We start from the raw sequence: 23,910 nt of genomic DNA on the forward strand, positions 1-23,910 counted from the left end.
ATTACATGAGATACGTAAGAAATCCTCAGCATAGGCTCTGGCACACAGTAACTTCTCAATAGATGTTTGTTATTTGTATTATATACAAACCCTATTGCCCCCTCCCTTATCCCTGTAAGGGCCTACTTAGGCAGAGCAACCCCATCTCGGTAGAACAGCCATTTTGTTGTTTATGCAGTGAACTGAGATTGACCCTGCCCACACCCCCAGAGGAACTTACTTAGAAACAAGTCTGGGAAACCAGGGAGCCCAATTCGGGGCTCCATCCCAGTCCCTGATAAAAGAGCCCAGATCCCAGGACCTGTCAGCCCAGGCAGAGATAACAGAGCCCAGATGCAAGGATGAGTCAGGCCAGGTGGAGGAATCCAATCAGTAAAGCGCACCTACTATCTCCCGAACCACCAAAGAATGTAAACCCCGCCTTTTGGGTGCCAATTCTGACCAGAGTGATAGGCTAGTTCAAACAGCTACTATAGGGTAAATTGTAATTCAACTGGACACCTGCGTGTGACCTAACATGACTATGCAACTTTCTCTGTGTGTTGCAATCTCATTGGCCAGCTGTGTGTGGCCAGGCTCAACCACATGGCCTTTGCTCTATAAAAGTTAGTCTGTGAGGCTGGGAGGGGTCCTCTCTCCATTAGGGACAGCCCTGGCTGGTCGGTTTGATTCTTGGTGCTGGCGTGAAATAAAGCTTTGCTTGACCTTTACTTTCTATCAGTCTCACTCCTTTGATCACAGACCCCATCAATCCCCACTCACTAATCCCCCAGTCAAGTCTGAATCATTGAGATGATTCCAGTAGAAAAATACAACAGGAGGGGCTCAGACATTTCAGATCCTAATGATCTTTGGTGGGCATGAAGCTTTCTAAAGTTCTTGCCTTTGACCCAGCAAGAGGGGCTCTGACCCAAGCCCTTGCCCAGGCCCTGCACTTTATAATATCCTGAACATCACAAAACACAAAGAGAAGTAAATTTATTTTATGAAAAAGAAAATTTATGAAAGAATGCCAGGCTATGTCTGTCTCTGTCATGTAGGACTTGACATTCACCTCTGACCAGAAACCCTAAGCATCTGCCTTGGTAATCAACACCTTCCAGGCCACAGGGAAATATTATTCCACTTTTCTTGTGCTGTGTCCTTGGAACAAAAGGCAGTTGTATCTGAATGTCATGAAGGTTCTGGGTTTGTGCTGCTGTTGACAGTTGAAATAGACACTGCTTTGCAGTGCAGGAGGATTTGAGTAATAGAAAACATTTTAGGAAAGAGGAAGAAAACAAATTAACTTTTCAAATCCTTTCTTTGTGATAACAGGAACCCCTCGAATTCTACTCTAACAAAGTTTCAGGTCTGAATAGAGCCCAAACGCCATTTGCTTGTTTACCTTTATGTTCCATTTCCTGGTTCCAGAGGTATTCGTCATGTTAAAAAGATTTGATTTAGATAAGACATGAGATGCTGTAGAAGAGTTAAGTGAAAGAAAAGAAGATACTCGAATAAAGAGCAAATCAGAGTGTGGAAGAAAAATGAATTTTGAATTTGTGCTATCTAGTTATACACATAGTATTGCTTGCTTTTAATAATAATATAGATGTTCAAAAAATACATCTGATTATTATTATTTTTTTAATTTATTATTTGACAGAGAGAGACACAGTGAGAGAGGGAACACAAGCAGGGGGAGTGGGAGAGGGAGAAGCACGTTTCCCGCTAAGCAGGGAGCCCAATGCGGGGCTCCATCCCAGACCCTAGGATCATGACCTAAGTGGAAAGCAGATGCTTAACCAACTGAGCCACCAAGGCACCCACGAAAAGATCTAATTCTTAAGAGGATTAAACTTTTAGACAACTTTTTTATAAATTGAATATAACTGCTTGAGAAATATTCAACAAATGTGACATTCCAATTAAATATAAAGAAATTAGAAGAAAACAAAAAAATTTGCATGATTGTGAAGAAGAAAATTCATGTATAAATAAACCTGAAATCAATTTCTATAGAGATTATTTTCTGACCTTCATAGATCAGTGTATATACTGGTTGAAAAGACATTTGAACAAACTGAACAATATAATATTTTTATTGTTCTTTATCACACCACAACACTGAAATATTGGAAGAAGAATAACAAAACCTGTGTGGATGTGAATTCTCCCTAAGAAAGTAAAAATCACAATAAAAGTGAGTTATAGGGGCACCTGGGTGGCTCAATGGGTTGAAATCTTTGCCTTTGGCTCAGGTCATGATCCTGGAGTCCTGGGATCCAGCCCTGCATTGGGCTCCCTGCTCAGCGGGAATCCTGCTTCTCCCCTCTCTCTGCCTGCCTCTCTGCCTACTTGTGATCTCTGTCTGTCAAATAAATAAATAAAATCTTTAAGAAAATTAAATAAATAAAAGTGAGCTATATGACATGGCAAAATATCTAGTGTCTATTATATTCTATTAAAACAATAATTTATCATATATGACACCATTACATTATTGGAATGTGATATGTAAAAATCATGATTCATTTCCAAATCTAAATAGTATATTGCTTCAGCATAACAAAATTTCTCCTAATTGAAATTAATAAAAATTAAGTAAGAACTTCAATGACCCAAGAAAGACTGTCCAATTTGGCTTTATTGTCTGTAGAACACAAATGATGTAATATCTTAGTGGTAACAATGTAGAAATTTTGCTGAAATGAAGATACAAAAAAGAACTTTTTTTAAAAAAATGTATTTATTTATTTGACAGAGAGAGAGACAGCCAGAGAGGGAACACAAGCAGTGGGTGGGAGAGGGAGAAGCAGGCTTCCTGCTGAACAGGGAGCCAGTTGCAGGGCTCGATTCCAGGACCCCGGGATTATGATCTGAGCTGAAGGTAGACACTTAAGGACTAAGCCATCCAGGTGCCCCATGATAAAGAACTTTAATGGGATAAATATAATTCATTAATTGTGTATATCTTTGTTTTTTTAGTCATTCAAATACCAATATCTTATCAATAGAACATCCAGACATAACTATGGTGGCAATCATAATTATGTTTGGTTGTCTTTGATATTTTGCTGACTTTTGGCTCTGTAAAAACCACAGATTTACACATTTTTAAAGTTTATTCTTTCATTGAGGGAGGATAATTATTTTTTCCTAAATAAAAGTAGAAGTTTAAAATATTTCTAATGGATTAATATCAATGAAGAGAATCCAACCATAAAGTAGTCCACACTATTTGTACAATATCCTTCAGTGTATAACCATAAATTTAAATAAAGCAAAAATAAATTGCAAAGAAAAAAAGTTGAAATAACATAGGATGCTTTTTTATCATAATTATTAAAGTTGGTGATTTGAGTACAGAACCAGCTGATTAGGGCAGTAAATAGTTATCTCAAAATTATAAAACATAGGTAACATCCCAGAAATCTTTTCATATTTTGGTGTGAAACCATCAGAACAATGAAAGAATCACTGATTTATTTCCTATTTTGAATATGTTTGACATATTTGAATTTGACAAAATTGAATTCACTTTCATTTCAAATAGTAATAAATATTTCCCACTCCAGGGCACCTGGGTGGCTCAGTTGGTTAAGCAACTGCCTTCGGTTTAGGTCACGGTTCCGGAGCCCTGGGATAGAGTCCCGCATCAGGCTCCCAGCTCCATGGGGAGTCTGCTTCTCCCTCTGACCTTCTCGCCTCTCATGCTCTCTTTCACTGTCTCTCTCTCAAATAAATAAATAAAATCTTAAAAAAAAAAAATTTCCCACTCCAGCAAGAATTGATGTTTTCTTTTTATTTTGAAATAATTTCAAAATCACACATTTGTTTTAAAAATAGTACAAAGAATTTCCATATATTCTTTTCCCAGATTCCCCATTGCTAACATTTTAATACATTTGCTTTATTATTTTCTTTCTCTTTACAAACACACATACATATGTGTATATGTGTATACACACACATATGTAATTTTTTCCTGAGCCATATGTTGAGAGCAAGTCACAGAAATAACGCCTATTACTCCAAAATAGTTCAGAGTATATTTTCTAAAAAACAAGAACAGCTACACATAACCATAGTATATCTATCAAAGTAAAATTAACATTGATCTATTATTACCATCTAATCTACAGATTCTTTTTTTTTTTTTTTTTTTTTTCAGATTTTATTTGAGAGAGAGAGAGAACATGAGTAGAGGGGAGGGGCAGAGGGAGAAGCCAGCTCCCCGCTGAGCAGGGAGATCCTGAGATCATGACCTGAGGCAAAGGCAGATGCTTCACTGATTGAGCCAGCCAGGCACCCTAATCCACAGAGTCTATTCATATTTCATTGATTGTTCTGAGAATGTCCTTTGTACAAAGGAAATTAGTCTTCCTTTTTATCTGTTTTGTTTCCTGTCCAGTATGTAATCCAGGATTACACACTGCATTCAACAGTCGTGTCACTTTGGTCTCTTTCAATCTGGAATAGTTCTTTTTTGTTGTTGTTTAAAGATTTTATTTTTAAGTAGTCTCTATACCCAACATAGGGCTAACACTCATGACCCCAAGAACAAGAGTCACATGCTCTACTGACTGAGCCAGCCAGGCACCCCTGGAATAGTTCTTTAGTCTTATCCATTATGATTTTGTCATTTTTGAGAGATAGAGACCAGTTACTTTGTAGAATGTCACTCATCTTGAGTTTGTTTGTGGTTCATCAGGTATCAGAATAGTTAAATTATATAATTAGATCAAATTACATAGATTTAGTAGGAAGTACTTTTGTGTTCTTCTCAGTGCATTATATCAGGAGGCACACAAAGTTGACTTTTTCCATCACTGGTGATTTTTAACTTTTACCACTTGAACAAGATTATGTTCTTCAAGGGTGCTAGACAAGTTTCCCTGGCTCCCAGTGTCACCAACTGCACTGGCTGAGCCAGCCAATGCTAGCCACAACCCCCTCGTCCTGCGGAATGCAACCAAGGGGAATCGATACATATGTTTTTAATTTTGTTGAAAGATTTATAAGTAAGAGAAAGAAGGATAAGGAGGATAAATATGTTTAATTCAATAATGTGTTAGGTTGCTTAGTAACTTCTAAATATTCAGATGCCTCTATGTGGGCCTTCATACATACTCTTGCCCTAAAACATGCAAAAGTTAGGGGTGGTCATATTTCCAGGGAGACTTTCCTTCTGGTGCTTCCAGGGTAAGCAGGATCTGACAAAGACATGTGGCATCTTTCATGGCTAATAAATTAATGAACCACCAAAACAAAGATCTTTTTTTTTTTTTAAGTTTTTATTTATTTATTTATTTATTTGACAGAGAGAGAAATCACAAGTAGGCAGAGAGGCAGGCAGAGAGAGGGGGAAGCAGGCTCCCCGCTGAGCAGAGAGCCGGATGCGGGGCTCGTTCCCAGGACCCTGAGATCATGACCCGAGCAGAGGCTTAACCCACTGAGCCACCCAGGTGCCCCCAAAACAAAGATCTTCAAGTATTTTCTATAAATACAAATTACACAGATCTTTCCTTATGCTTTTCTTTTTTTCCTTTTAAAGATTTCATTTGTTGGGGCACCTGGGTGGCTCAGTGGGTTAAGCCGCTGCCTTCGGCTCGGGTCGTGATCTCAGAGTCCTGGAATCGAGTCCCGCATCGGGCTCTCTGCTCAGCAGGGAGCCTGCTTCCTCCTCTCTCTCTCTGCCTGCCTCTCTGCCTACTTGTGATCTCTCTCTGTCAAATAAATAAATAAAATCTTTTAAAAAATAAAATAAAAAAAGATTTCATTTGTCAGAGAGAGAGATAAGCATGAGCACAAGCAGGGGCAGCTTCTGGCAGAGGGAGAAGCAGGTTCCCCACTGAGCAAGGAGCCCAAAACAGAACTTGATTGCAGGACCCTGGGACCATGACCTGAGCCGAAGGCAGACACTTCATCAACTAAGCCACCCAGGCAACCTCTTCTTTCCTTATACTTTTGATGGTTACTCAACAAAGATTGAACCACACTTGCTTACAAGGAGTGTTTTAACATTTCTCCTTGAGAGCTCTGTTGATAATGGTCAGAGTGGACTCCATGTACATTTTCCCCGTTATGTAAGAAGTTACAAATTGAAGCTAGAGGAAATTGGCATCATAACTCTAATTTTTCTAGTGACAGTTTTTTGGAACCCACTTAAGCTTGTCATCCTATATGACAGACCTGTCTTTCTGCTCTAACATTGAGCAGTTGATGCAATGAATTTTTCCTGCTAAGTAGGATGGTACTATTTTAAACGGCTGTGTGGGTAATTGATCTTCTTTTACTGGTAGAGTCAGTATATTCCATTACTGGGCAAAACAGGATTTGTTTTCTGCTTTCCTTTTTTTTTTTTTTTTTAAGATTTTATTTGACAGAAAGAGACACAGCAAGAGCCAGAACAGAAGTAGAGGGAAGAAGCCCACTTCCCCCTGGGCCCCACGTGGGGCTCAATCTCAGGACCCTGGGATCATGACCTGGGCCAAAGGCAAATGCTTAATGACTGAGCCCCCCAGTCACTCTTGTCTTCTGCTTTCCTGAGACCTCCTGAACTGATTAAGATTGAGGCCAAATTAAAAACGCAGATTCCTGGACTCCAAACCAACAAGTTTGGTTCAGTAAGAGGTGGGGGATATTCAGATTTCTGCATTTTAGCTAATACCCACGTGATTCCCATGCAGTAGTCCAAAGACCACCTTTGAAATGCTGTTTGGTAAGGGCATACTTTCTCCTGAGCTGGTTTTTGTTTGTTTGATTGGTTGGTTGTTGATTGGTTCGCGTGTGGAGAATGAGTCAGCTCATTCCCTTGTTAGAATGAGTTTTAAAAGAATGCGGGGGAAAGGACTTAGAGAAAAGTTAAGCTCTGACTAGCTCAGAGTGATGGAGGGACAGAAAACGAAAGAAGCTGTCAAGAAACACGATGGAAGCAAAGGGAAGGAGAAAACAGAGCGGTGAGTAGTTCTTTTATCATTTAACAAACCCCGAGCACTTAGAACGTCAGCACGAGTGCTGCTGGAGATTCAAGGTGAACTGGGGCAGGGGAACCCACCCTTAGAGAGTTCACAGGCAACAGCGGGCTGAAGGAAGTTGGAAGGTACTGTGGGAAGGCAGAAGGGGCCCCTTACTCTGGTTTGAAGGGCTGGGATAAAGCTTCCAGAAGGGATTCTGTATGCTCTGGAGCAGGACGAGTAGTCCAGGAGGTAGTACCCTGGAGGGGTCCAAAGTGCTTCACAGCAAATATATTCTATTTAGTTTTAAGTATTTTTTCCTATTTACAAAAATCATATATGTTTGTTACGAAGCAACTTATTAGCACAGGAAACTGAAAACCTCTTATAATCCTCCCAGCTACTGTTTACCGCCCATCCCGGTGGGGATTACCAGCCCGGAGTTTGGGGACTCAGTGGCACTCAAGTTCTGTTACCGCCTGGCGAAGTCCGGCATCGGTCCTCCCGCCAGCAGGGGACAGTGCAACGCACGCCTTGAACTGGCGCGCTCTCTCTTCCACACGTCGCTCGCGTGATCGTCAGTGCTACATACTGCGCCTGCGCACGAGCCGAGGCCTTTTCCCCCAGCCGAGTGTTGCTGGGCCTGCTGGTCTGTGGCGAGGCGCGGACGCCGGTCTCTGATCCGCAGGATGGTAAGTCGATACTGGGGAGTCTGGGCTACGTCTGCACGCGGGTTCTTTGTCCTTTCCCAAACGCCAGCGTAGGGTCCGTCTCGCACGGTGCAGGGGATGGATGGCGTTGGATTGAGGGTTCTGCTGTAGTAGGGTTGCCGCTCCCAGCGTGGCCTTAATGGCTGCCGCCGGCCGCGCAAACTTTGGGGGAGGGGTTGACAGAGAAGATCAGGAGCTAGGGCGGCGGATTGAGGAGGGGGGGATGAATTAAGTTGACAAGTTTAGGGGATAATGCCGGCTCGTCCGACCTGGCATCGGCAGTGGGGAGGATTGCATGCAGTTGGTCTCACACTGGGGGTGGGGTGGGGGGGAGGAGATGCCTGAGTGGAGATAGGCTGCGGCTCTCCGGACTCATCCACCACTGACTTGTTTCCATGGTTTTTTTCGGGAGAGTGTGGGGTTGGTGGATCTTTCAAAAGTGGCTTTTAAACCTAGCAGTCAGCCTGGAGGCTGTGGCTTCTCTGGGCCCCAAAAGGGAACTCATTTAGTTGGTATGTGCTTCCTATCTCCTGTCTTCCTATCTCTTTCTCTAGACTGTTGCTGCGCCAGTTTTTAAGGATTTTGGGGATGGGGTGTGTTGCTTTGATAGGTGGGAAACAATGCTGATTTAATCGGAAGTAATTGCCAAATATGCTCTTGACCAGATGAGTTTCGTGGCAAGTGGTTTAGGCTTTGGAAAAACGTGTGTGAACAGTAGGAGGGAGATTGGAGGTTAGGTTTCCAAACTGGGACACAGAGTGTTCAGAACAGACTGACGTTAGGAGAGATTGATTGCTATCTAGACCAGCACTTTGGAAAAGTGACTGATGAGAAGTAGAAAAGGTGATTCTTGACCCCTTGTGTTTTGAGAAACTGGACTTCACAAAAGTGACAGCTGAATGGGTTCACTTTTGAAGCTAAAGTGTTATTTTGTTATGCAGTTAACTCAGATGTCAAAAATATAAACAATTTATCAAAGTTTTAATAACATTCTTTTTTTTCTTAAAGGGGTTTGTGAAAGTTGTCAAGAATAAGGCTTACTTCAAGAGATACCAAGTGAAATTTAGAAGACGTCGAGGTATGGTCACTTACTCATGTTCACAATTTTAGAAGAATCTGCAGTGGAATAGACTTTTCTTAAGTTACTTTTTTCTTTCAGAGGGTAAAACTGATTATTATGCCAGGAAACGCTTGGTAATTCAAGATAAAAATAAGTACAACACACCTAAATACAGGATGATCGTTCGTGTAACCAACAGAGATATCATCTGTCAGGTAAGTAGTATTCTAAATTCAAGCAATGAGTGGTAACCTCACCTCTTTAACTCACTGCTGGAGAAGTTGTACTTAAGCAAAACATGTATGGATTAAAAGGTCCCCCTGGTGCCTGGCATTGTAAAAACATTGAGTAGTAGTTTTCCTTTTAGTAGGTCTGAAGTTAGAGCTTGAGTGGGGAGGGTGGTACTTGAAAATACTCTACTGAAAATCAGCCATGTATGACAATCCTGACCAAAGTAGTTTAATCTTGTTTTCTAATTGGCAGAAAGAGGATTAGAGAAATCTAGGCTACTATGCTATTTTATAGGGGTAAGAGGATAAATTTGAGGCCAAGTAGAAGGTTCTTGCACATTGCAGTTCCAGTAGAATAACAGAAATTGTCACGGACTAAATTCCTGACCTGCTGTACATAGCCTTATGTGCCATATAACCACTCCTTATTGAAGAGGTGGGTAGTTGTGAAGTTTTAATTAGGCTCTTAAGATTGTTTTTATTCCTGCTTCTCTTTGAAATAGGTTTTGATAAATAGGTATGAAGGTTTCTCCCACATAAAAGACCTCTACAAAGTAGCAGTTAGCTCCTAGAAATGAATTTTCTGGGCTTTTACAACTAGAGTAAATTTTTACAGTTAAGACTTTTTGAGTCTTTGCAGGGGGCAGGCACACCTATTTTCTGGGCAGACTAATTTTTTGGTTGTGAAGACAATGTGTTCCTTCATACCTGAGTTCAGATAAGTAAACAGTGTCAGAAACATTGGACTTTGATATGCATAGTTCAGAAGATATTTGAAATAATCCGATTTCTTTCTGACTTTTCACTGTGCCTCTTTGATTCATTGGCTGATGCAGCTAAGAGTCTGTTTTCAGTAGTATTAGGAACAATAGTCCCTAACTTACTCAAAGGCATTTCAATGTTTACAGTCTATATGGTGATTTTAGCTCTGTTTTGCGATATTATGACATACATTTACAGAAGTAGTTGACCAAGCCATAAACTCTTTGAGTGGGTTTAATAAAAACAGATTCTAAGTGTTGCAGATTTGTTTCCCACTTTTTTTTAAGTCCTTTGAAAAAGAAGACACCTAGAATAAGTAAGCAGACAGTTGAAAGCACAGGTGACTAACCTGTTGTTTCTCTTACAGATTGCTTATGCCCGCATAGAAGGAGATATGATAGTTTGTGCAGCTTATGCTCATGAACTCCCAAAGTATGGTGTGAAAGTTGGCCTGACAAATTATGCTGCAGCATATTGTACCGGCCTGCTGCTGGCCCGCAGGGTATGTAGAAGATACCTTTAAGTAGTATATTTTGGACCTAGCTCATTGTTTGGAGTTGTCTGAAAGGTAGATGTTGATAAATGAGGAAGATACCCTCAGCTGTGGCTTCTGAGGAGTGTCTGCTGTTGAGCTGTTGCTTGTGGGGTCATCAGGAAGGATAGCTTTATAAATACAGAATTTGAGACAGCAGTGCATTTTCTAATACTCTGGGGAGGTAATTTTTCTGGTTTTTTTTGTTTGTTTGTTTGTTTTTTGCATTGTTGAGTAGGTCTAGATCAGTGTGAATCTAAACCAAAGAATGATAACCACCAGCCACATGTGGGTGTTGAACACATGAAATGTAGCTAATGCTACTGAGGAACTGAATTTTTACCTTAATTTGAATAGCCATTTCTGGCTAGTTAGTGGATACCTTGACTTTGCAGACCTTTGCCACTTAGAATAGATCTTCTATCAATCAGTGTACATTTAAAATGCAGACTTTACACCCTTGGAATCTGTATTTTAATAGGATGTCCAGTTTATTTATATACATGTTAAAGTTTGAGAAACAATGTCTTAAATTTGGATTGGGGGTTAGCCATGGGTAATGGATTTGGTTTTAACTATCTTTGCCTCTGGGTGGCAGCATTTCCTGTAATATGCAGGAAGATGGAAATGTGATTTTGTCTTATTTTTCTTTTCTCAAGTTACTGATGTTGTTTTGCATTGGAATTGTTAAGCATGCATTGTTGTTAGGGACTATATCTTCATTGATTGTAAACAAGTTTGGGTAAGAGTGGGGAACAATGTCATACATGAGAGGAACATTGTATATAAGTCACACTGGTAAAACAGTAGCTAGATGTACTGGCAGAAGATTCACCCTTATTAACATTAATGTATTTGGAGTGTAGAGCCATAAAAGATGTTCTCTTATGCCCAGATGCTTCTAAGATTTTAATCAAATTAATCAAATTACATGTGGTAACATTTAATACTTGGTTCTTGAGTTACTGTAGCCAAATAGGACTGAGGAAATATGGAAAATAAATTTCTTGAATAGATATGGTTACATCTTAATTGATTAATGCATAAATAAGTATGGGCATGTAGGAAAGATAGAGAAGCTATAAGACAAAGGGGTGGTGAAATTGAATATTTGAAGATTGTTTTTGTAGCATCTTAGTATTTAAAAGTAAATTAGTACAGAGGGTTAAGTGAATTTTGAAGGAAAATTTTTCTAGGTGTCAGGTCATTAAAGTTGTGACTTTTTTTTAAAGATTTTATTCCTTATTTATTTGACAGAGAGAGAGGGAACACAAGCAGGGGGAGTGGGAGAGGGAGAAGCAAAGCAGGTGCCCTGCTAAGCAGGCATCCCGATGCACAGCTTGATCCCAGGACTCTGGGCAGATGCTCAACGACTGAGCCACCTATGTGCCCCTAAAGTTGTGACTTCATAATGTTAGAATTATTTGAATATATTTAGACTGGCTTTTTGTTAATAGCTCCTTAATAGGTTTGGCATGGACAAGATCTATGAAGGCCAAGTGGAAGTGACTGGAGATGAGTACAATGTGGAAAGCATTGATGGTCAACCTGGTGCCTTCACCTGCTATTTGGATGCAGGGCTTGCCAGAACTACTACTGGAAATAAAGTTTTTGGGGCCCTCAAGGGAGCAGTGGATGGAGGCTTGTCTATCCCTCACAGGTAATAGAGTATTCAAGGCTTCATTGTTTGGACTGCCAGTATTTCCATTTCTAACTGATTAGACTTTGGAGATTACTGGATGAATCAGTTAAATTAGTACGTAGCTATCCTTGTGTACCTTGTGTACCTGCTATATCCTAGTACTCTACAAAAGGAACCTGCCAGGGCAGGATGGAATTGTAATGTGTTTTATAAAAAAGATTGAGGTTCAGAGATAAAGGATTTGTTCAAAGTTTTGGAGCCAGTAGTGGGAAAGCAGGGATTGAAACAACTAGCTTTTGTGTTGTAGCTTAGTTTTGGTTAGAAATGAGCACCTCAAGTCCACTCCCCTCCCAGTGTATTTTCTTTTCTTTTCTTTTTTTTTTAAGATTTTTAAAATTTATTTGACAGATCACAAGTAAGCAGAGAGAGAGGAGGAAGCAGGCTCCCTGCTGAGCAGAGAGTCCAATGTGGGTGGGGCTCGATCCCAGGATCCTGGGATTATGACCTGAGCTGAAGGCAGAGGCTTTAACCCACTGAGCCACCCACGCACCACCACCCCCCCAGTGTGTTTTCTTTTCATTCAGAATGAAAGTTGGTTTACTCATTTATGGGAACTCTCAGCTCTAGAAAAAAAGTTTGAGAAAAGGCTTATGACAGCTCTCAGCTGGAAACAAGATTATAGACCATTCTCAGAAGTTTAGTAGATTTGAATTTGTTAAGTCCTAGGTTTTGAGTTAATGGTTTTTGTTCTTGTTGAGTAGATGCATCTTTAAAAATGATTAATTAGCTTCTTAGAGATATTTTAGAGGTTGGTGAATCCTTAACAAAAATATTAGGTTTTGGGGTTGGGGAGGATAGCCTTTAAAATGTGACCTAACTGGAACTTCTGTAATGGTGGAGCGTATTTTTTTGAGGCCTGCAGGTCCCTTGCAAGACACCTGTCAGATGTGGTCTTCAAAAAATCACTTATTCCCATGTGCCCTGAGGCAGCACTGAGAAATTCTAGGATTTGGAGGGAGCAGTTTTGAACCCTTTCTTGTGTTTATAAGGAGAACTCGTTTTAGTGGTGGGAACTTGGTACATTTCATGGCTTTAAATGTACTTGTAGCATGATTTTCTCTTCTATCCTGGAATTCAGAGATAAGCTGCTGAATGATGATATCCCACTAACTGAGCAGTCAGTAGTTGGTCCTTTGGTTGCATATGATGCAATTAATTGTTTCAAGACGGGACTGATGGCAGCTACTGAAATGAATTCCAGTTAGTGAACTGATTTTAATCCTTATAATACTAAAAGATGAAAAATTTTATTTTAGTACCAAACGATTCCCTGGTTACGATTCAGAAAGCAAGGAATTCAATGCAGAAGTACATCGAAAGCACATCATGGGTCAGAATGTTGCAGATTATATGCGTTACCTAATGGAAGAAGACGAAGATGCATACAAGAAACAATTCTCTCAATACATAAAGAACAACGTAACTCCAGACATGGTAAAAATTTTAACTAAAAATGCCTGTATTAGTTAATTTATAGGTTTTTTTTTTTTTTTTTAAGACTTGACAGATTACAAGTAGGCAGAGGGGCACACGGTGGGATGGGAGGAGCAGGCTCCCTGCTGAGCAGAGCTCTTAGTGTGGGCTCTATCCCAAGACCGTGACCTGAGCCGAAAGCAGAAACCTAACCTACTGAGCCATCCAGGCTGCCCCAATTTATAGGTTTACTACTAGATTTTGGTGGGTTTATTAGTAGTTTTATTTCGGGTTAATCGTTAAAAGTTGAACATGAGTATGTTAATAGTATAAATAAACAGTTCTTAAAGTGCAATGAGATGAACTTGGGGTATTGAGTGAGGGTAAGTTAAAAGTCAAATAGGATAATTATAAAGAACTAGACTTACCAACATGCTTTTAGGAATTTCTTAGCTACTGAAGGTCTCAAGGATCTAAATATGAAGTCTTTGGTGGCTTTTACATATTTGACTGTTCTAAATCTGTAGACTTAATTCCTGTGGTCATAGTTAGAATCATCTGTCCTGTCTGATATAAGATTCTAGTTAACTAAACTCATTTTGAAGCCATGTGGAAGAAAGGTTCTTTTTAGCAAATAAGTTCTATGTTACGGAATTTCTGAATGTCTCAGCGTGGATGTGGGGAGTTGTACAGATTAGATCACTAGTTCTCCTTGATGTTGCAAATGTGAATTTAATGTTGGAAATTTTATCAGCCTAAAGTTGTATCTTTAAGACTGACTATTGGGGCGCCTGGGTAGCTCAGTGGGTTAAGCCACTGCCTTCAGCTCGGGTCATGATCTTGGGGTCCTGGGATCGAGTCCCGCATCGGGCTCTCTGCTCAGCGGGGAGCCTGCTTCCCTCTCTCTCTCTTCCTGCCTCTCCATCTACTTGTGATTTCTCTCTGTCAAATAAATACATAAAATCTTTAAAAAAAAAAAAAAAAAGACTTGACTATTAACGCACCGTAGTCATGGAAGATAGGCATAGAACACAAAAATAGCATTAATTTTTATAAAACTTGTACACAACTATGGAGTTGTAAATAAATTGTTACCTATTAAATGACTGTTATGTTAGTGCACAGTTTCTATTTTCACACTTCTTTGGTTATGAAAAAATTTTTTTTGAGTGAGTGAGTGCACAGTGGGGGAGGGGCAGAAGGCATCCAGCATGGGGAGGGGGCTCAGTCTCAGGACCCTGGGATCATGACTGAGCCAGAATCAGAGTTGGATGCTTAACTGAGCCATCCAGGCACCCTGTGAAAAAATTTTTTTTTTTTTAAAGATTTTATTTATTTATTTGTCATAGAGAGAGAAGCGAGAGCAAGCACAGGCAGACAGAGTGGCAGGCAGAGGGAGAAGCAGGCTCCCCACCAAGCAAGGAGCCTGATGTGGGACTCGATCCCAGGACGCTGGGATCATGACCTGAGCCGAAGGCAGCCGCTTAACCAACTGAGCCACCCAGGCATCCCGTGAAAATTGTTTTTAAAAAGAGTTGTAATTGGAAAAGATCCCTTTCTGTTATTTGTATGCTTAGCACACAGTCTAGGGCTAATAAACACATAACTTGAGTTTTTTTGAGCTAGGAAAGGGTAGGATGCCATTAGTTTATATTAGTAAATGCAAGTGCATGTTAGTTTTCAGAAACCCATACTTGTATATTATTTAATTACCCTTGTTCACTCTGGTAAATAGGACTTTTACTTGTGATTATAATTCTACTTGGCCTGCATAAATTTTTCTTCCTAAGACATCTCTTGCTCTGGTAGTGTTAAACTTGTTCAAAAACTTCAAAATCTCAAGCTTCAAAATCTCACATCTCAAGCCATTTTCTAATGCTTTCCTATATATTTGATATATTTCAGCTGGACCACTCTTAGGCTGATGTACTTTTCCTGGCTAGCTCATCAGTTTGATCTTTGGAGGCCTCTTATGCATGCCTGCTAAACTCCTCTGCTGACATCTGACATGTCTCCAAGAGGAAAGTGGTCTTTACTTAAAACTCAGTGCTGTTGTCTACATACATGGTTGTGAATCCTGTTTGTCTCTTAGGAAGGAATGGACCGAGTTGCTTAGATTTATTAAATGACTACATTTGACATCATCAAATGGATTCGTTAAATACAGTGGAAAGTCATAATAGAGTGCAGAGGTAGAGAAATTAATTTTCAGGAGGGATTTAGGTCTCATGCAGTGTTTGCATTATTTTCATTTGCTAAGTTTTACACAGATGCATGATTTTAGAGTTGGATTACTTTATTCTTTAGGGGCATGTAATTGCTACTAGATTGGGATAGTGAATGTTCAGGTATTTTATAGCTGCTTCAGGACTTGATCTTCCATAGAATCAATAGTCATTATTTAGAGGTGGTACTTGAAATAATTCAGAGAATTTCAGCATTGGTTTTTGATGAGTTTTAGAACAAAATTCTCTTTAAGATCTAATTGGATGGTGTTTGGGGGTTTTCTGGTGCAGTTCAAATCTTCTGTTTCCACAGACACCTAGTAGCAGTAGATATAAGAGGTCCCTGGTATGCAGTGCTGGGAGTAGCATTGGAAGACCTGTCAGATACTGATGGAAAATACAAATCTGGGAAATATGGGAGAACAAAAATGAATTTATAACAATTCTTTGTACTCTTCCCTGTATACTCTTCCTCTTACCATATTAAGTATTTTGTTTTGGCACAAATCCTCACTTGAATAAAAGAATTTAGGTCAGATAATACTTAAATGAACATAAATGTTTTTACAGAAACCCATTTGCTCTCAACTTGAGTGATTCAAAGTATAGCTGAATTCCTCAGAAATACATGCAAATTTTTGAGTGTGAGTTTTGTAAATAGTGTCAGTTCACATTGCCAATGGTAATTTCTTAAGAAAATGTGGGTTACATGTAGAATTTAAAGAGCTACCAGGGTTGGCCTAGTTCCTTTTGACAGTCTGGTTTAGGGATAAAAATAGAACAAGTAGTAGAGTGCAGTGCACATTATATGACTGTTTAGGGCATGTGAAGTGAAACCAAGTACTGTTTGCTTTGCTTTCTTTCAGATGGAGGAGATGTATAAGAAAGCTCATGCTGCTATACGAGAGAACCCAGTCTATGAGAAGAAGCCTAAGAAAGAAGTTAAAAAGAAGAGGTATGCATCTTACTGTTGTCTTTTCAAGAGAAAGAGGTTAAAAGGAGTTCCTTACCTTGTTTCTTCTTATTCACACTCTCATTGAAGTTGTGCAATGCAAACTCGATCACTAGCTCTGCATGATGTTGCAGAAGTGAGGGGAACCAGGTTTGCTAAAGCAATTGTGGTGATAGAAATTTATTAGCCTCAGAAGGTACTTACTGAGCTGACCTGTTCTATCCCAGTACAGTATAACTACCAATTACTGCAGTTAAACATTTATTGTTTGTTTGTTACCAGTTACTCCATCTTTAAAGTTAGATTAAGATCATAAATAAGTATGTGTATTAGAACTTGGATTGTTTGACCTGATCACAGTCTTTTTCAATCAGAGTTAACTATTTTCTATCCTCTATAGCAGTGATACTTAAAAATTACATTTATCTCTTTATTTTACTTTGTTTTGTAGGTGGAATCGTCCCAAAATGTCTCTTGCTCAAAAGAAAGATCGGGTAGCTCAGAAGAAGGCAAGCTTCCTTCGAGCTCAGGAGCGGGCTGCTGAGAGCTAATAAACCAAACCACAATTTTCTATTAAGATTTTTCAGATAAAGACAATAATAAACTTATTCATCAAGCAGCTATCTGTGTTAAACTCTTATTAATGAAACTGTAGGAAATAACCTGAAATACAAAAGGAGAGGAGTTGACATTTTTTTTTTTCTTTGAAAAACAAGTATGACTTCACATACTGACTTAGAGTTCACACCTGCTTCTCAGGCTTGTTTTCCCTGACAGGAATTATCCCTCTGGTTGTATGATGTGCAGCCCTCCCGAAACAGTCTGGCAAGCAAGAGACCAACTGTGCACTAGGAAATGTTTCTTCCATTCATTTATTGTAACCAGATGGCTGGTGGGAAGAAAAAGTACCTTCAGAGTAAACAATTTTAAAATAAGCAAAACTGGTGCTAATCAATGGCTTTAATTTTTGAGAGAGAGCTGTTTCAGTGAAGTTCACATAACTAACACTTCAATCAGGTGAAACTTTCGAGCAGAATATATTGGGTCTTCAAAAGAGGTATTCTATGTTACGGAGATGTTGAAAGGTACATGCCAGATCTTAACATAAAAATAACATTAAAGGGCAAATAATAACTTGCATATCAAGTTTACATGAAACAAATTTACATGCCTCTTAAGAAATAGCCCTTTGGCCAACAGGAAATACTGTTCAAAAATGGAAAATTGTTACTAGAAAGTTCAATAATTTCAGAATCTGGCTCCTAATGTCCCACTTCTCCATAGCTCAAATTCAGATAAATGGATCTGGATTGGGTTGATGGCCTTAAGAATCTCAGTTTTGAAGGACAGAGCTCATGGACACTAAGAAGGACCCATCAAATCTAGGATGATGAAAGTTCATCCAGTTTGAGCCTCTAAATTTGCAATTACATATTGCCAAGTATTGCCATGTTCTGATGAATTTTTACTTTTAAGAGGCTAATAACATTCTGAAGCCATTTAACATTTGATGTCTAAATGTTTAAGTCTATAAATACAACAAACCATGCTATTAACCCAACATCTGTTTACAAGTAAGTAATTTTACCTGCTTTACAGTCTTAATTTCTGTTAATGTGCAAACTTTACCATGCTAAGACTTCAGTAAATATGTATAATTTTTTTTTTTTTTTTTTTTTTTTTTTTAAACAGCAGCTTCAATGCAAACAATAATTCCAGCAATGGTATTTTGGCTAACAAATCTACAAAATACTCTCACTGTTTATGGAATGAGGATTTCACAGCATTATTTTAGGTCATTAGTCAAAATAGTTACACAGTGAAGGTACTGGAAAATCTACCAGGGCTTCCAACAGCAGAAATGAAATCTTTGGACCTGTTCATCCTATACCTCCTGCCATTACTTCAGCAATCAACATCTATCTCAAGATGATGACTTCTTAAAACCAGGGGAAAGGGGGGTGTGTAACTGGCAAGGATTTGAATCAAGCCATCTTTTTTTAAATGCTCAAAATTTTTCCTTACAGTTCTTCCATAATCACAATGTCCAAATGAATTAAGAGTCATTTGTATAGGAAATTTTCTTCCACAGTAATGTTTTTAGGTTATTTAGTATCAAAGAATGTTCCATTTCCATTTGATTTGCTGTGACTTTGAGAGCAATACAAGAATAAAGTTGCTTTTCCAGTTCCTCACGAATTTCACTTGGAGCACCACGCAGTAGGTAGTCTTTGAGTAACTGACAGGCTTTTGCTAAGTTGGGTTGTATCACTTCCGAAGTACACTTCATTGTACTCTGATCACAGCTAGTTCGACAATCAGTGCCATAAACACAGTCCAAATCAGACTCACAGTGACGATCCTTTATAATTTCTTTCAGGTTTGTCTCTGGCACAATTTTTCTCATGTCCACCATTTTCAAATCATACTTATCGTTATATCCTAGGTTTTTGGCACTAATATCACACATTAGGAAGTTTCCATAAGGGCCGTGGAAAACATCTTCCACAAATTCTAGGAGTCCTATGGCTATTTTAGCCTTTCTAGGCCATGATGGTGTGAACAGCTGATCCATGCTTCTTCTGAACCCAGATGGAATAAAAAGTTCAATGACCCATGGAAGGCTTATTCCGTAAAGAGAGGTATATTCAACACTTTCCATCACATAGAGATCACCACAGAATCCCATTAATTTGGGGGTATGTTCTTTATCTTGAAGTATCACCATGAGAAGAAATTCATTTAGTTGAAGTAGTGCCCATGCTGACTTTGCTTCTCCCAAGGAAACCTGGCCATCTTTGTCTCCGTCAGCCACCGTCAAGATGAGATTAACCAGTTCAGAGAGATTTCCTTGGTCACCCAACTTTGCCTAAAACGGTAAGAATTTAGCCAAATATAGGTTTGAAAAATTACTCATGTAATATACATACTAACTTTATGGGGATTACCATGCTAAGTAATAATCTTGTTACTGAGTCTCCATAAAGGAACTTAATACATCTCCAAATATTTATGATGCTTACTGAGTTAATTAGAAGTATGTTTTATATAATTGTAATAAAACCGACTTAAGTATATTTAAGAAATGGGTCACCCTAGCTCCTATAGCTCCCTGGGCCCTGTTGATATCCAACACACAAATTATTCTGTCTTATTCATACATTTACTTGCAAAATTGCCGTGTAATGTGCTGATGTCTGAAGTTATAATAAGGGTCAAATAAGGTCTGAAGTTATAATAAGGGTCAAACAGGAGAAAATTATTTTCTCCTGTTTTGTAGTCAATACATTAACAACTGTTTTCTTCAAATTGTATTGTTCCAATGGTGGTTAAAAAATATGTCCCTGTGAAGTTTCTTAAGATAAAATAGTACGAAAATGTAAATTTAAAAGTAAGATTTTAAGTGAAAATATGACACCAATAAAAAGATTCTTGGGGCGCCTGGGTGGCTCAGTAGGTTAAGCCTCTGCCTTCAGCTCAGGTCATGATCTCACATGGGGCTCTCTGCTCAGTAGGGAGCCTGCTTCCACACACCACCCCCTCCGCCTGCCTCTCTGCCTACTTGTGATCTGTCAAATAATAAAATCTTTAAAAAAAAAAGATTCTTTCCAATATTATAAATTTTTTCTTTAATATATTTAATCTTTGTATGAATATTTCTTTAAATTTTTAAAAAATAATTTTCAGTCAGGACATGTATACTAATTTTAGGCCTTCCCTACAAACTATACAGCTGCTCGTCTACTTAATTCCCCTTTCATATCTGGACATTTTTAGCTAGCATAAATAATGTTAATGTAAGCATCCTCCTCAGATTTTGTTTGAATTTTTCCCTCAAGATGGAGTCCTGGGTATAAGTTAAAGAACAGCAACATTTTTATGGCTTAGGATGAGGTCTTGCTAACTCTTTCAGAAGAATGTACCACTTCACACTAGCAACATGTGAATCGATATATACTTACTTTAAAGAGACTGTAGACCATTTCTTTGAATTTCTGTACAGTAGTTCCCCTAGTTGGCTTATCAAATAGCACTATTTCTTTCCTTGGTTCTAATTCAGTCCCAAAATCAAGATGAAGTGCTTGTTCCATTTGACATTTTACAACACCTGGCAGATTACCCCAAATCCCTAAATACATCTACGTGAAAAAAGAATGACAAATTAGTCCTTTGGCTGAGCAGAAAACTTTACCACGTATTTTTAATGTTTTCTGCCTCTTACAAAAACACACAAGTAACAAAACATTGAGATTTAGCTTTTTTCTGTAAACTTTTAAATTATAAAAGTAATTCATGCCTAAATAAACATATTTTTGACCAAGATCAATTTTACTTTTTCCAATTTTTTTATTATAAAATATTAAAAACATAGAATTTACCATCTTAACCATTTTTAGAGTACACCTCAATGGTATTACATTCACAATGTTGTGCAGCCATCACCACTATCCTTTTGTAGCACTCTTCATCTTGTAAAATTGAAATTCTATACCTATTAAATAGTAACTCCCTGTTCCCCTTTCCCACCCCACCCCCGGCATCACCATTTTACTCTCTATCTTTATAATTTTGACTTCTCTAAGCATCTCATATAAATGGAACCATACAAAATTTGTCGTTTTGTGATTGACTTATTTCACTTAACATTATGTTCTCAAGATACATACAGTTGCATGTGTCAGAATTTTCTCCTTTTAATAATAGTCCATTGTATGGATATACCACATTTTGCATTTCTATTCATCTGCTAATGGACCCTTGGATGCTTCCAAGTTTTAGCTATTGTGAATAATGCTGACCTGAACTTGGGTGTAAGAATATCTTTTGGAGACTCTGCTTTCAATTTTTTTAGATATGTGCCCAGAAGTAAAATTGCTGGATCATAAGAACAATATATTTTTAATATTTTGAGGAACTTTTTTTCAGTGGCTTTGCTGTTTTACATTCTCACCAACAGTGCAAAAGGGTTCCAATTTCTCTCCATCCTTGTCAACACTTGTTAATTTCCATTTTTTGACAGTAGCCAGCCTAACGTGTATGAAATGGTATTTCACTGTGATTTTGATTTGTATTTCCCTAATGATCAAGTGATGCTGAGCATCTTTTCATATACTTATTGGCCATTTGTGTATCTTTTTCTAAGAAATGCCTATTTAAGTACTTTGCAAAGATTTTATTTATTTATTTGACAGAAAGAGATCACAAGTAGGCATAGAGGCAGGCAGAGAGAGAGGGGGAAGCAGGCTCCCTGCTGAGCAGAAAGCCTGATGCAGGCTCGATGCAGGCTCTATCCAGGCTCTATTCCAGGACCCTGAGACCATGACCTGAGCAGAAGGCAGAGGATTAACCCACTGAACCACCCAGACACCCCTATATATTCTAGATATTAATCTCTATTGGATATATGATTTGCAAATATTTTCTCTCATTCTGTAGATTGGATATTCTTTTTTTTTTTTTTTTTAAATATTTTATTTATTTATTTGACAGAGAGAGATCACAAGTAGGCAGAGAGGCAGGCAGAGAGAGAGAGAGGGGAGGAAGCAGGCTCCCTGCTGAGCAGAGAGCCCGATGCGGGACTCGATCCCAGGACCCTGAGATCATGACCTGAGCCGAAGGCAGCGGCTTAACCCACTGAGCCACCCAGGCGCCCTGGATATTCTTTTGATGTACAAAATTTTAAAATTTTCATGAAGTACAATTTGTCTCTTCTTTTGTTGCTTCTGCCTTTGGGATCAGAGCCAAGAAATCCTTGCTAAATCCAATGTCATGAAGATTTTACCCTATATTTTTTCTAAGAGTTTTATGCTTTTAGTTCTTACATTTAAGTCTTTGATCTGTTTTGACTTGATTTTTACATGTAGTATTAGGTAAAGGTCCCACTTTGTTCTTTTGCATGTGGATATCCAGTTTTCCCAGCATGGTCTATTGAAAAGACAATCCTTGGGGCACCTGGGTGGTTCAGTGGGTTAAGCCTCTGCCTTCGGCTCAGGTCATGATCTCAGGGTCCTGGGATTGAGCCCTGAATCAGGCTCTCTGTTTGGCAGGGAGCCTGCTTCCCCCTCTCTCTCTGCCTGCTTGTTATTTCTCTCTCTGTCAAATAAATAAATAACATCTTAAAAAAAAAAAAAAAAAAAAAAAAAAAAAGACAGTCCTTTCTCTATCGAATGGTCTTAGCAATCTTGTCAAAAATCATTTGACCAGGAGCACCTAGGTGACTCAGCGGGTTAAGCCTCTGCCTTCGGCTCAGGTCACGATCTCAGGGGTCCTGGAATCAAGCCCCGCATCGGGCTCTCTGCTTCGCAGGGAGCCTGCCTCATCTCTCTCTCTCTCTCTCTGTTGAATAAATAAAATCTTTAAAAAAAAAAAAAATCTTTTGACCAAATACATGAGAGCTTATTTCTGGGTTCTCTATTCTATTGATCTGTATGTCTGTCTTCATTCTAGTACATACTGTTTTGATTACTGTAGCTTTGTAGTAAGTTCTGAAATCAGGAAGTCTGAGTCCTCCAGCTCTATAGTACTTTTTCATGACTGTTTTGCTATTTGGTGTCCTTTGAGATTCCATTTTGGGCAGGTTTTTCTATTTCTGCAAAAGATATCCTCAGAATTTTGATAAGGATTTCACTGAATCTGTAGATCAATTTGGGTGGTATTAACGTTTAACAATACTAAGTCTTCCAATCCATGAACATGGGTTATGTCTCCATTTGTTTATAGCTCTAATTTCTTTCAGCAATGCTTTGAAGTCTTCATTGTACAAGTCCTTCACCTTCATTGTACACTTTCATTGTACAAGTCCTTCCCCCGGTTAATTCCTAAGTACTTTACTCTTTTTGATACTACGTAAATGGAATGGTTTTCTTTCTTTCTTTCTTTCTTTCTTTTTTTTTCTTAGATTGTATGTATGTATGTATGTGAGACACAGAGAGAGAGCACAAGCAGGGAAGGGAGGGAGAAGCAGGCTCCCCAAGAGCAGGGAACCCAATGCAGGGTTTGATGCCAGGAACCCTGTGACCAAGATCTGAGCTGAAGGCAGATGCTTAATGGACTGAACCTCCCAGATGCCCCGGAATGGTTTTCCTAATTTTCTTTGTGGAATGTTCATTGTTACTATACAGAGAGATACAACTGATTTTTGTGTGTTGACTTTGTTTCCAGCTACTTTGCTGAATTCATTTATTAGCTGTAAGAACGTTTCCCTACATAGATAAAAGGTTTTTCTACCCTCCATAAAATGTTTTTCTACCTCCCATGGTCTACATAAAAGATCACGTCATCTTCAAACAGATATAATTTTATTTTTTCCTTTCTAATTTGGGTGCTTTTTTCTTGTCTTTCTCTTTCTTGTCTAACTGATTTGGCTAGAACGTCTAGTATTAT

General features: G+C 38.7%; 2 protein-coding genes and 2 non-coding genes across 6 annotated transcripts in view; 3 read left to right on the top strand and 1 right to left on the bottom strand.

Annotated features, from left to right (window-relative positions):
* Positions 1 to 7,489: 7,489 nt before the first annotated feature.
* RPL5 (ribosomal protein L5) lies at positions 7,490 to 17,146 on the top strand. 2 transcript variants are annotated; one of them, XM_059138069.1, is made up of 8 exons: positions 7,490 to 7,633; positions 8,660 to 8,729; positions 8,811 to 8,926; positions 10,071 to 10,205; positions 11,693 to 11,895; positions 13,194 to 13,368; positions 16,442 to 16,530; positions 16,979 to 17,146. In XM_059138069.1, exons 1-8 carry the CDS (start codon positions 7,631 to 7,633, stop codon positions 17,076 to 17,078), a joined length of 891 nt encoding a protein of 296 aa, XP_058994052.1. In that variant the 5' UTR covers positions 7,490 to 7,630; the 3' UTR covers positions 17,079 to 17,146. The 2 variants fall into 2 exon arrangements, with proteins under 2 accessions (XP_058994052.1, XP_058994051.1); XM_059138068.1 differs by having other exon boundaries at positions 7,492 to 7,633; positions 13,194 to 13,371.
* LOC131810684 (small nucleolar RNA SNORD21) lies at positions 13,025 to 13,120 on the top strand. The gene has a single exon (XR_009345664.1). It is a non-coding gene; the product is annotated as a small nucleolar RNA SNORD21 (small nucleolar RNA).
* Positions 16,625 to 16,761, top strand: LOC131810688 (small nucleolar RNA SNORA66). The gene has a single exon (XR_009345667.1). It is a non-coding gene; the product is annotated as a small nucleolar RNA SNORA66 (small nucleolar RNA).
* A 237-nt stretch (positions 17,147 to 17,383) lies between the features above and the next one.
* The window catches only part of DIPK1A (divergent protein kinase domain 1A), a 124,444-nt gene continuing 117,917 nt past the window's right edge, over positions 17,384 to 23,910 (bottom strand). For both annotated transcript variants that reach the window (XM_059138066.1, XM_059138065.1), the window contains 2 exons: positions 20,490 to 20,666; positions 17,384 to 19,396 (listed from right to left, as the gene is read on the bottom strand). In XM_059138066.1, the coding sequence (XP_058994049.1) occupies positions 18,584 to 19,396; positions 20,490 to 20,666 (990 nt within the window). In that variant the 3' untranslated portion in view covers positions 17,384 to 18,583. The remainder of the gene's footprint in view (positions 19,397 to 20,489; positions 20,667 to 23,910) is intronic.

This window comes from Mustela lutreola, chromosome 10 (genome assembly GCF_030435805.1).
Source record: "Mustela lutreola isolate mMusLut2 chromosome 10, mMusLut2.pri, whole genome shotgun sequence".
Lineage (NCBI taxonomy): Eukaryota > Metazoa > Chordata > Mammalia > Carnivora > Mustelidae > Mustela > Mustela lutreola.